This window comes from Nicotiana attenuata, chromosome 5, assembly GCF_001879085.1.
Source record: "Nicotiana attenuata strain UT chromosome 5, NIATTr2, whole genome shotgun sequence".
Lineage (NCBI taxonomy): Eukaryota > Viridiplantae > Streptophyta > Magnoliopsida > Solanales > Solanaceae > Nicotiana > Nicotiana attenuata.
In genome coordinates this window covers 2,424,935-2,438,199 of record NC_031993.1, presented here as the reverse complement: position 1 = coordinate 2,438,199, position 13,265 = coordinate 2,424,935, and the positions used below count along the sequence as shown (strand labels likewise).

At 40.6% G+C, this 13,265-nt stretch overlaps 1 protein-coding gene across 1 annotated transcript in view; it reads right to left on the bottom strand.

Moving 5' to 3' along the window:
- LOC109225175 (protein FLOWERING LOCUS T-like) overlaps positions 1–12,341 on the bottom strand; it is a 24,983-nt gene extending 12,642 nt beyond the window's left edge. The window contains exons 1-2 of the mRNA XM_019389763.1: positions 11,922–12,341; positions 10,218–10,280 (exon numbers count right to left, since the gene is read on the bottom strand). Of these exons, the coding sequence (XP_019245308.1) occupies positions 10,218–10,280; positions 11,922–12,196 (338 nt within the window). The 5' untranslated portion in view covers positions 12,197–12,341. The remainder of the gene's footprint in view (positions 1–10,217; positions 10,281–11,921) is intronic.

Here is a 13,265-nt window from a genome sequence, read left to right as displayed (position 1 = left end):
TCGTGGTGAACCAGGTCACTGGGACTTACCAAATCAAGGAGCAGAGATTGCAAAAATACCAGTCAGAAATCCACAGATTAATGACTGAGTTCGACGAGTGCCGCTTCGAACAAGTTCCGAGGGCACAGAACGTTGAAGCAGACGGTCTAGCAAAATTGGCCGCAGCCACTAAAAACTTCAACAAAGAAAGTGTGTGTGAGCACGTGATTTTTGCCCTACATGAAGGTAACTCCTAAAAATAGATCAAAATAATTTTTATTGATTTTTTTTAGGAATTTTTCTTTATTTAGTCGCATTTCAGGCATTTTAATATTTGTAAATCAAAATAATAAATACCAAAAATATATTGCATGTCATTTAGGTTTTATCGGAAGTCATTTGATTTTCATAAAAATTAAAAATCACAAAAAATATTTCCCTTTTACACCTTTTCCTTTTTATTGATTTTTCTCTATTAATTTAGGTTTAAGTAGATTTTATAATTTTTATAATTAGTATAATTTTATTTTATTTTAGGATTTTTAATTCTAGGATTTTTAAAAAAAACAAAAGAAGATAAAAAGAAATTGGGAATAAAAAGAAGAACCTTCTCCACATGAGATCTTTTTCCCAAAAAATATTTTCCCATATAATACCTTTCCCCAAAATTATTTCCCCACAAAAATACTTCCCCCCAAAATTTTTTCCCACATAAAACCTTTCCCCAAAACTACTCCCCCACATAACACCCTACCCCACACACTCTATAAAACCATTTTTTTCTACACAAAAGAAAAAAAAACGGAAAAAACACACAAAAATAACTCTTCAGCAGACCACCCCCGAAGCCGCCGACCACCCTTCACCCATCGGAAGCCCTCGGTTCTTCATCTTCTTCAACACTAGAAGAACCAGACGATCCCAGCCCGCCACTATCAGACCTCGCCTCCGTTCCCACCCTAACGCCACTGTCTCACCAGGCAAACGACCCTCCCCACGCCGGAAAACACCCATAGCTGACCCTTCTCCACCTTCTTCTCCAACCAGATCAATAAACACAGTAACGCAGCCAGGAAGACCAACCTAGTCAGCCCGCCTCTACACTGTGTTCACCCAGTCAAGTTCTGTCTATCTCGAGTTTTCTGGTCGAGCTTCGATAACTGAGTTTCGACAACTGTTCCGTTGGTTCCGCGCGAGTCGTTGCTCGTTATAGACTGTTCAACGTTATTTGAGCCCTGTTGCCGTCTGAATTTGTCATTGTTGGTTAGTCGTTGTTCGTGGTTCCGATTTGGTTCTCGTTCCCTGTTCGTGGCCGAGTTTGTTTGACATATCAGGTTCTATTCAATACCATCTCACAATTTGTAACTGTTCCTGGCCGTAAACAGTAAGCTTTTCCACTTGTACTAATTGAGATATACCTATAAATTTCAACTGCTTGTGTTCATTCTGTAATACCTTGCAAATTAGCGTCTATGTTACTGGTTTTTGTACTTTGTTTGTGTTATTTGTATGGCATATGTTGCGTCTTTATTGCTTGAATCCAATCAGGCTATAAAAACCTTCGTATAGATATAGAGGTCGCGGTGGGCATATAATCCTTCTTATTTGAGATTAGACTAGTTATAATACCTCTTGTGAGACTAATTGGTTTTATTAGTATTAAATAAATAGATTCTAGAATACTCATGTATGATAAATGGTCACTGTCCATGTATTCGATGAAGAGTATTTTCCGTAGAAGTTGTGCAAATTTATAAATATGAAATCAGATAGTTTGACATTTCAAATTAGTACTACTGTTTTGCTTTGACGTGTTTCTGGGTTACACGTCTCTGATCCAAAAGTTTAATTTTTGTTCTTTCATGTTTGGTGGTCTGTTTTGTAAAGTACCTGCATTTTGACAATGAACTAAATTGTGTTAGTCATATTTTTACTTGCTTAGCTTTACACTTTACAATTTGGTGTCTCTGATGGCGAAGATCTAGCATTTGTTTCTTTAATATGAGGCTACGGGTAGCTCTCGTGACATAGTCGTGAGTTGTAGTTAATAAAATTCGGGGGTGCATTTCATGTAACCCGACTATAACGACTTTGAATAATAAAACCCTTTAGAAATCGAGGTGTGCCATTAGTTGAATTTTTCATGGCTCTCGCAAAGTGAAAAATCGTAGTTGCCTTAGTTTTGCCTTTTAAATAATAAAATGAGATGAGCCTCGCTAAACAAAACACATAAATTGCGGGGCCCTCAATAAATATTTATATTAAATACTTAGAATACAGGATGGGCCGTTTAGCGAATTTCACGGCCCTCCCCAAAGATAATAACGCGTTAGTCTCTTTAGGCGCGAATTTTAATAACATTACCTTCCTAAACCTGGGTGCACATTTATGTGACCCAAATCCAAATCTCAACGAAGTCGAAATGTGTCAACAACCACGGGTGCATTGATGTGACGTGGTTCGAGACACGTTTTCACGACGTTGCAATTCTCGTTAAAAATGATAATAAAAGCGGTTTATGGTCAAAAAGCACAAACATGTTTTGAAATCAGATAAATCCAAATATGACAGTTAAGCGACCGTGCTAGAACCACGGAACCCGGGAATGCCTAACACCTTCTCCCGGGTTAACAGAATTCCTTACTCGGATTTCTTGTTCGCGGACTGTTAACAGAGTCATATTTTCCTCAGTTCGGGATTCAACCGGTGACTTGGGACACCATTAATCTCCCAAGTGGCGACTCTAAATATTAATAATAAATCCTATTCCGATTGTCCTTTAATTGGAAAAACTCCTTTATGCCCTTGCGGGTGTAGGAAAAAGGAGGTGTGACAGTGTGGTCACCCTCCTCCATTCAGCCATTGATCACCCTGAGGTACTCTCTTTAAATTTGACTTGGGACTGGCACAACCAATTTGTATCCTATCTGCAGGATGGAACACTCCCACTCGACAAAAAAGAAGCCAAGAAGCTCCGCGTACAGGCCGCCCAGTATTGCCTGATAAACCACGAGCTCTACAAAAGGACGTTTGGCGGACCCCTAGCCAAATGCTTAGGACCGTACCAAACGAGGCCAGTGCTCGAAGAGGTACACGAAGGTCATTGCGGCGCTCACACAGGTAATCGCGCCCTCGTGCGCTGCATAATACGGGCCGGCTATTATTGGCCCACAATGAAGAAAGACGCAGCGAAATATGTTCGCCGATGCGAACAATGCCAAAAGTATGCCCCCATGATACACCAACCAGGAGAACCACTTCACTCAGTCACTTCCCCATGGCCTTTCATCAAATGGGGAATGGACATAGTCGGTCCCCTACCAGCGGGATGAGGAAAGGTACGATTTCTATTAGTTTTAACTGACTATTTTTCCAAGTGGGTGGAAGCAGGTGCATACGCCCAAATACGCGAACAGGAAGTCATCGCCTTCATATGGAAGAACATCATCTACCGTTTCGGCATCCCCAAGGAAATCAGCTGCGATAACGGACGACAGTTCATCGGCCAAAAGACGACAGAGTTCTTCGATAAATGGCATATTAAGCGAATACTCTCCACGCCATCTCACCCTGCCGCCAACGGCCAAGCAGAGTCTTCCAGTAAAATAATACTGAACATACTGAAGAAGAAACTCGAGGAAGCCAAAGGGCTATGGCCCGAGCTACTACCGGAAGTGTTGTGGGCACACCGGACCACACCCAAATCCTCCACAGGAGAAACACCGTACTCGCTGGTCTACGGAACCGACGCGGTCATACCAGTCGAAGTCAGTGAACCAAGCTTGAGGTATTCACATACCAGCGGAGCAGAGAACGACATAAACAGACTTCAAGACCTCGATGAGGCCGAGGAAAGAAGAGAAATGGCCCACATAAGAATGGTGGCTCAGAAACAACAAGTCGAAAGATACTACAACAAGAGAGCCAAAATAAGACCACTCAAAGTGGGAGACTATGTCCTCAAAGCCAAAACGTTGGCATCAAAAGACCCAAGCGACGGAAAACTGGGCACCAACTGGGATGGACCCTACAAAATCACAGCAGCAGCAAGTAAAGGAGCATTTCAATTAGAAACAATGGAAGGAAAAACGCTCCAAAACAATTGGAACGTCGCCCACCTCAAGTATTTCCATTTCTGAAAGGCGTCTCCCGAGTCGCACTCTTTTTCCCTTACCCGAGTTTTGTCCGAATTGGGTTTTCTCGGGGAGGTTTTTAACGAGGCGGCAGAGGGACACCTAGAGATATTTGCGGAACAAGTTTATCCTACCAGCCACTCCATACGCTCTCCTGACTGAAATGACAAAGGGACTGGACTACCATGATCTCCAATGTATGAACGGCTAAGGCCATCTCCAATGTACGAACGGCTAAGGCCATCTCCAATGAACGAACGGCTAAGGCCATCTCCAATGTATGAACGGCTAAGGCCATCTCCAATGAATGAACGGGTAAGGCCATCTCCAATGTATGAACGGCTAAGGCCATCTCCAATGTATGAACGGCTAAGGCCATCTCCAATGTATGAACGGCTAAGGCCATCTCCAATGTATGAACGGCTAAGGCCATCTCCAACGTGCAAACGGCTAAGGCCATCTCCAACGTGCAAACGGCTAAGGCCATCGACGGTATTAGGGCTCAGGCCATCGTCGTCAATAAGTCGACCCAGCTCGACTACGACAAGCAAGTAATTCGACGACACCCGAAGTTACGTACACGGCTAAGGCCATCGACAGTATTATGGCTCAGGCCATTGTTGTCAATAAGTCAACCCAGCTCGACTACGACAAGCAAGTAATTCGACGACAGTCGAAGTTACGTACACGGCTAAGGCCATCGACAGTATTATGGCTCAGGCCATTGTCGTCAATAAGTCGACCCAGCTTGACTACGACAAGCAAGTAATTCGACGACAGTCGAAGTTACGTACACGGCTAAGGCCCTCGACAGTATTATGGCCAAGGCCATTGTCGTCAATAAATCGACCCAGCTCGACCACTACAAACAAGTAATTCGACGACCGTCGAAGTTACGTACATGGCTAAGGCCATCGACAGTATTATGGCTAAGACCATCGTCGCCAACAATCGCCAATCCTGTTCGACTACGACGAAAGGCACTCAAATAACAAATTGAAGTGATGCCATTATTAGCTAAAACCACCACTATCTAGCGTCGAAGCCGCACCCTATCGACGGATAACACAGACAACGTTCGAGAAACACACTGAAAATCCTACAAGTAAGTGAACACCCGCTCTGCGGAGACGAGGTACCGAAAATAAAAGATATAAAAGGAAAAGAATGACAGCAAAAGTACGACTTTCATTATCGTTCAAAAAATATATGTACACCTGACCTTACAAAAGGTCCCATTTACATTCCAAAATACAACAAAACAAAATTGCTACAAGTCCTAAGAGGCTTCGCCGCTTCGACCGTCGTCCCCCGCTTGACCGCCACCTTGTTCATCGCCGCTCCCGGGTTGATAAGTTGCAGAGATCCAAGAGCCGGATTCTAGACGGTTGACGTCTTCGGAGTTATAGCCCGCCCGGTCTGGGGAGTCAGAACTATACCCACAGGTTTCGCGGGCGACGCGGGCTACGCGCCGTTGCTCCTGAACCTCCGCCTCAGTGGCTCGACCCGCAGCTAAGAACTCCTCGAATACGACTAATCTGGCCTCGGCGTATAACCACATATCATGCGCCTCACGATGCGCATCCTCATCAGGCCTAGGTGCAGCAGTCCGCTTAAGGACTTCAATCTCAGACGCCCTGGCATCGAGTTCGGCGATCAAAGCAGCGACCTTGGTTCGCAAATCAGCAGCTTCCACCGGTACCCCATGGCTAACCTCCAATTCTTCTTCCTTCGACTGAAGAAGAGTCTCCAGCTCAATGTTCCGAGCCAGAGCAGTCATCAGCTGCTCATCGACCTGCTCCAGCTCGGCCACCCTCCGTTTCAGTTAGGCCTCCGACTGTTCAAGGCCCTCACGGAACACCCGAAATTCTGGGTCCTGCTTAAGTAGGTCCGCCAGCGCCCGATGCTTGGCACGGCACCGTTGGTACTTCTTCGCCATCTTGTTGAAAGTGGCTGCCTTCTATTACGCTCGCCGCCTCCTCTCCACCTCCAAAATGAGAGTCTAAAAAGGAGAAGAAAAAGAGGAGAGGCAAGTCAGTACGCATCAAAGTTAGCCTTACGGCACATAAAGAAAACTGAAAGCTACCTACAAGGCCGCGCCAGCAACCCTCCGGGATAGATCCCCGTCACTAACACCCTTCAGCATTTCACGCTCAGCAGCCGCACATAACAGGGTCATATCCGTTGCGGCCTGCTCGCTGTGTTGTAACAGGTTATACCCTCCTGGGATCATAATTCGGCGGTTAGACCTACCCGCCGTCATCTCCACATAGGCTGGACCCCTCATTAACCCATCTGCATCTCCACGGGCGGCCTTAGTATCCGTCCTCTCGGCACCATCGCCCGCTTCTCCAACAGCAGCCGACGAGCCGCTCTCCGGAACACGGGCTGGGCTGGCGTCGGCAACAACTCTCCTTTGGGGAACCGACCTCCCAGAACGGATAGCATCAGCCATAAAAACTGGCCTCGACACTTAACGGGGTTCACTTACCCTCTCGTCTTCGGTCGCTATCCCCTTGCCCATTATCAACCGCCGTCTCTTTCTCTCTGGCAACTCCTCACCTTCAGAAGTCTGCTCCATAGACCGCGGGGACGGCACTGAAGGAGTCGCTTCACTTGCGGACGCCGCCATAGGCGCAACCTCCTGCTGAGGAACCTTTGGAGCGCCATCACTGAACGAGCCGCAGGGTATGTCTCCGCCATCATAGTCGGTCTCCGCCCTAGGCGAGGTAACAACAGCCTTCTTTTTCTTGGGGGCGCTCCGACCTGCCAACACAAGTAAGTCAGGTAACAAAACCTAAGGGAACTTCCAAACCAAGGCCGAAGAATTACCTGACGGGCCGTACTGTTGAAGAAATGCAGCCCAGGTACGGCATTCCTCCGCATAAGGTATCAATCTTTCCACCCACGATTTAATACTGTCAATAAACTGGGGTGGAGAAGCCCTCGCTACAAAAAAAAAAGAAGAAAAGAAAGAACTCACAGTGGCCGAATGGTCAAGGTCACGAACAGTCATGAATTCTACAAATAAAGGTACTCACGTTCTGGGTTCCATCTTTCCGGGAATCCTTCAGGGTTAGACACCAGATGCTCCGTTCTGATGTAGAAGTACCTACGCCAGAAGAGGCGGTTGGCCTTGTCGTCAGACTTAACTACCAAACCCTTCGTACCACGGCTTTTCAATTGTAATATGGTACCCCTTAGGTAACCAGGGCTGAATAACTGTAAAAGGTGAGGAACTGAGACGTCGCACTCAGCCTTAGCTGCGTACGTGGTCAGAATCCTACACACCTTCAAGGTGTAAGGAGTGAGCTGAGCCGGACAAAAATTAAAAAAACAGCAAAGCTCCTCCGCTAGAGGATAAATCGGGAGACTATAACCGATCAAAAACGGGTACTCGTAAAATGTGCAGTACCCAGGCCTATGCACATTGGCATAATCCATCCCAGCCGGAGCCATTTCCACATGGTCAGGAATGTTGTGTGTCGCTCGAAGGTTGTCTAGATGAGATTGCAGTAAAACACTATGCTCCCAAGGAAGGGCTGGACTTTTCGTTTGAAAATCCTTTCGAATATGCATTTCCTTTGGGAGGACGTTGTCTACGGTAAGGGGAACGAGGGTCTTTTTCACTTCCTCCTCCTCACCGCCAGAGGAAGGCGGAACCCTAGATGGGTCAGTGTCCTTGGTCTTTTTACCACCTTGATGATGTTTTACCATGGCGATTCTGTTAGGGAAATAAGGCACTAACGACGAGAAATATGACTTCAAAGAAGTGGAGGAGTCTCACACGAAATAACGGCTACAAGAAAGAAAGGCAAAGAAGCAAACCAGAAAATGTTTTATAAAGGTTCGAAAGATGAATCGGATTGAACCTCTCCCCCATTTATAGGGTTAGGTTGCGCAGAAATCGAAGAGTCATGATTCAAAACGTGCGCGGGAAACCAAAATGTCACATCATCCTTTGAACCGCCTCGGGAGTAAGTATAATAGTGACGCATACAGGTGATGACGTCATTCCGAAAAGGAAGCCACGCGTCAGTGGCTCAACAACGTCGTACATTTCGCCTTATGCACGTTGCCGCCCCAGGTCGAGGTCAAATTCTCCTAAGACGAGGTTTGCATTTCCGGCCATTGAAGACGCCTACCGAATGCGTCTCCGACGAACGGAGGGACTAACTGTATAGGGTCGAATTTGACCGTCAACGTCTCTACGCCAATGGGTACGCCCAATGAGTATACGTCAACTAACGCAAGGGTACGGCTTGGGCGTGGGAACAAAAGCGACATCGTTTAAGGCTCAGTGTCTTCACTAGGAAAACGTTACCTATTTTTGTATCTTTTTGATTATTTCGAGGGAGGTCTCCTACTATATAAGGGAGACCTTCACATTGTAAAAGGGGCATTCTGAAATAATACAACTCTCTCATTTTCTCTTACTCTCTCTCTATCTCTATCTCTAACGAATACTTTCTCTTGAGTTCATATTATCATTTTACACTATTAGATCTACAACAACAACTTCATTTTTCATCTCTAGGTCTATTATATTTGATTACGATTTACCCTTTCCTACTTTTGATTGTTTCTAAGCTCGCAAAGTACATCAATAACTTTTGAGCCAAACAGATTTCTTGACTACAATTATTATGACTTTTAAAAGGCGTTTCGATAGTAAATTTTATTTACGGTATAAAAGTGATTCTTAATTCTTTGAGATCTGCAAAGAATTTTCATTCTTTTTGGAACATGTCATGCATGGATAATTTTTTACCTAATCGATTTTTACTACTTGAAAAAGGATTCTTATTGAATAAAATATTATCAACTATACAAAATCAATATTCATCATCTTCAGGAATTTATATTTTTATTTTATAATTCAAAGAAAAACTTAAATAAATATTTTTTAGTGAGATGGGGTACACGCGCAAAGCGCGTACGCTAATACTAGTTAACTTAAAATGGGGTTGGGTATCAACAAATTTCTAAAAAAGATGTCAAATTCTTACTTTTGAAGTAGCTACATTTTTTTGGAAAAATGACACTGTATAGTCGCTGTAAAATATATATATACATATATATATATATATATATATATATTGTATGTTATATACAAAAATTATACAGGTTTTATGCACTTTTTCGGCTGCCAGATACAAATAATTTTTAGCGCGGGCTAAAAATGATAATACTTCTACTTTTTTTTAGTGCTTTTTAAGTCGATGTTGACCATTCTATTATGATTTCCATTCTTCCCAAGATACTCGACGCAAAAAGATCGGATTGAAGTGAATATATGTGCGATAGCTACTGAAAATTGCCATCCAAATTTCCAATCAGTAGAGAGAAAGAGGGATGTAGTTGCAAAAATAGTAATGTTGAAGTGTGTAGTCTAACAATTAATAAAGTGCGTGAAAATCATGAGAAATTAGTATTTAAATTAATTCAAAAAGATAAGAAGTATTTTATTTTTGAGAAAATGACACTATATAGCCACTCTAAAAATAATAGCTGAAAGTTGTGTATATTTTGTAAATTTTTTTAATTATATGTATATACCTTTTTGTATATTATATACAAAGAACATACAAATTTTATACACTTTTGCGCCTATCGAATGTAAATAATTTCCATCATGAACTAAAAGTGATCTTGCCCTTGATTTTATTCTTACTATTTTAGTGGGCAAAATTACATTGTGGTATATAAAGCTACCAGAGAAATCCGACATATATTGGAATAATGTATTGGTCCACCATAGGTGAGGATATATGACGAGACAACAATTGAAATCTAAAGTGATATTCCTATGCCACCATTTCTTTTATTAAATTAAAAGCTTATTTCTATGAGATTTAAAAATTTATGTATGCACAAAAAAAGATTGTTTTAGTATTTTTAGTACAATATATTTTTCTGACGAATGGAATTCAAGTGAACCCCTTTAATACACATAGCTCTACCTTGCACCCTCAGAGCCTAGACCTCAACCTCCCCCCATCCCCACCAGAAGAAAGAACAGTAAAACGAACATTTTAGTATTAAAGTGTAAAAACTAAACTGTCAGTATATACAAATTTATAAATCGACAAACAATATACTAACCAGTGCAAATACTCTCTCATGTTTGGGTTGGTTGGGGTTGGAGCATCAGGATCCACCATTACCTTCCAATAAAAAATGTGGAGAGCAATTTCAACATGTCCAGCTTGACAAATGTTTCCCGAATAAGAATACTATATAAAAAATTATGAAACCCTAGATTTTACACTTGCTTGTGTACAACTAGTGCATGGAACAAGAAAAAATGGTATATGGTTGGCCTCCGTCTTATTTTACATGATGTTATTTGATCGGACACAACATTTTAAGAATGAAAGAAACAACTATTTGCACATACCAAAAGTATCATCAGAACCTGTGTTGTTACACATGTCATGAGATTTATATGGCTATAAGAACATGTTATTAAAGGTAAAATAAAAAAATCACAGATAGAACGACACAAATCTCACGTCCCTGTCTGAAATCCATCGAAATCTATGCTTTCCGATGAAAAGTCCGTCGGAAACATTTCTAGTAATGGTTTCAATACAGAAAGGTATTATTCTTCGTAGAACAGATAACGACAGAAAGACGAAAAGAGTGATATATAAAATGACTATAGAATGTTTACCAAAGTGTAAAAGGTTCAAACATTTGCCCCTCCAAGAACATGTCATGGCATTTCTATGGCTATAAGAACATGTTATTAAGGGTAAAATAAAAAGATCACAGATAGAAAGACACAAATCTCGCGTGTCCATCCGAAATCCGCCGAAAACCTAAGCTTTCCGACGAAAAGTCAGTCGGAAACATTTCTAATATGGGTTTCAATACAAAAAGGTGTTATTCTTCGTAGAACAGATAAAAATAGAAAGACGAGAAGAGTGATATATAAAATGAATATAGGATATTTACCAAAGTGTAAAAGGTGCAAACATCTGCCCCTCCAAGAACATGTCATGACATGTCTATGGCTATAAGAATATGTTATTAATGGTAAAATAAAAAGTTCACAGATAGAAAGACACAAATCTCATGTGTCCATCCGAAATCCGTCGAAAACCTAAGCTTTCCGATGAAAAGTCAATCAGAAACATTTCTATTATGGGTTTCAATACAGAAAGGTGTTATTCTTCGTAGAACAGATAAAAATAGAAAGACGAAAAGTGTGATATATAAAATGAATATAGGATGTTTACTAGAGTTTAAAAGGTGCAAACATCTGCCCCTCCAAGAACATGTCATGATATTTTTATGGCTATAAGAACATGTTACTAAGAGTAAAATAAAAATATCACAGATAGAAAGACACAAATCTCACGTGTCCATCCGAAATTCATCGAAAACCTAAGCTTTCTGACGAAAAATCAGTCGGAAATATTTCTAATATGGGTTTCAATACAGAAAGGTGTTATTATTTGCAGAATAGATAAAAATGGAAAGACGAAGAGTGATATATGAAATGAATATAGTATATTTACTAGAGTGTAAAAGGTGCAAACATCTGCCCCTCCAAGAATATGTTATGACATTTCCATGGCTATAAGAACATGTTATTAAAGGTAAAATAAAAAATCACAGTGAAAGACACAAATCTCACGTGTCCATCCGAAATCCGTCGAAAACCTAAGCTTTCCGATAGAAAAGTCTGTCGGAAAAATTTCTGATAGTGGTTTCAATACAGAAAAGTATGATTCTTCGTAGAATAGACAAAAACAGAAAGATGAAAAGAGTGATATATAAAATGAATACAAAGTGTTTATCAAAGTGTAAAAGGTGCAATCATCTGCCCCTCCAATCTCAATTCTAGGCTGTTGAATGACTTGAGAAGGCCTAAAGTCACAACCATTAATAACCTGTCTATTAATATAAACCACTCTTAGGTTAATTGATCTTGTAAATGGATCCAAAACATCTCCAATCACTCTACCAAGTACCAATGTGTCTCTTCCTCTTGACATTTTGATCCTAACACTTTTGCTTAAATGAGATTTATTTCTTCCTTTTGATACAATTTCTTGCATGAACTCGATGAACATGAGCAAAGGTTGCAGCTCGCTATGATTTTTATAGTATGTATGTTTGAGTATTTCTAAATATCTACTTCATGTCTTTTTGTGCCATTCCAAGAATCTAAGCCTTTTTTCTTTTACTTCTCTCTTTTTTTATACCCTTATATTCGATCTCTTTTATCAATCTTTTCTATTCTCATCTTCTTTCGATGCTACAAGTAGAAAATATCAATAGTGACAATATTGTTTAAGATTCCTTGAGTTACTAGCAGTGGTGGATTCACGATTTTAAAGTCACGAGTGCTCGGAAATAAAAATTCCAAAAAAAGAGTAAAAAGGAGTTTAGTTAATATTGGCGCTCGCTCAATATTTATCTAAATATTTTTATAGTTGCCTATGCAAATTTACTAAATCTGGTCAAAGGTAATGGATGCTGAGCACCCACAAGTGTCCATGTAGATCTGTCACTGATTACAACGAGCTTAGATTTCCTAGCTTTGTTAGATGACAAGAATTTTTTTTTACACTATCAATGTGTTTTAAACTATTCTAACAGATAATATATATTATTATGAAAATTACTAATTTCACCTTTTTTGAAATGTCACTTATAGTCATTGCTACTAATTTTCTTCCGCTATTAATATACAATCAAACCTCTCTATAACAATCTATTTATTTCGATATTATTTCACACAATATTGTATAATTTTCATGCAACTGTCATGCAATTTTGATGTATCTACAAACTTGTGGTCACCTGCAGTTAGTCAGTCATGCTTCATACAATTACATCGTACAACTTTCATATAATTTGTATACAACTTGTCTACAATTAAGTATTTTATATATCATTTGTATGTACTTTGTATGTCATGTGTTCTTCTTCCTCTCCGAGTTTCAATCTGATATTTTAATTAAAATCAACTCTAATCTTCACCAAAATCCCTAAAAATTGAGATATAAACTTCAAAGGACATTTCCAATCATTCGCAACAACACCTTATCCAAACATAATAATTTTAAAAAAAATTAATTTTCGAATTTAATGCTTCAAAAATTAATATGTATACAATTACTAAATATAATTATGCTA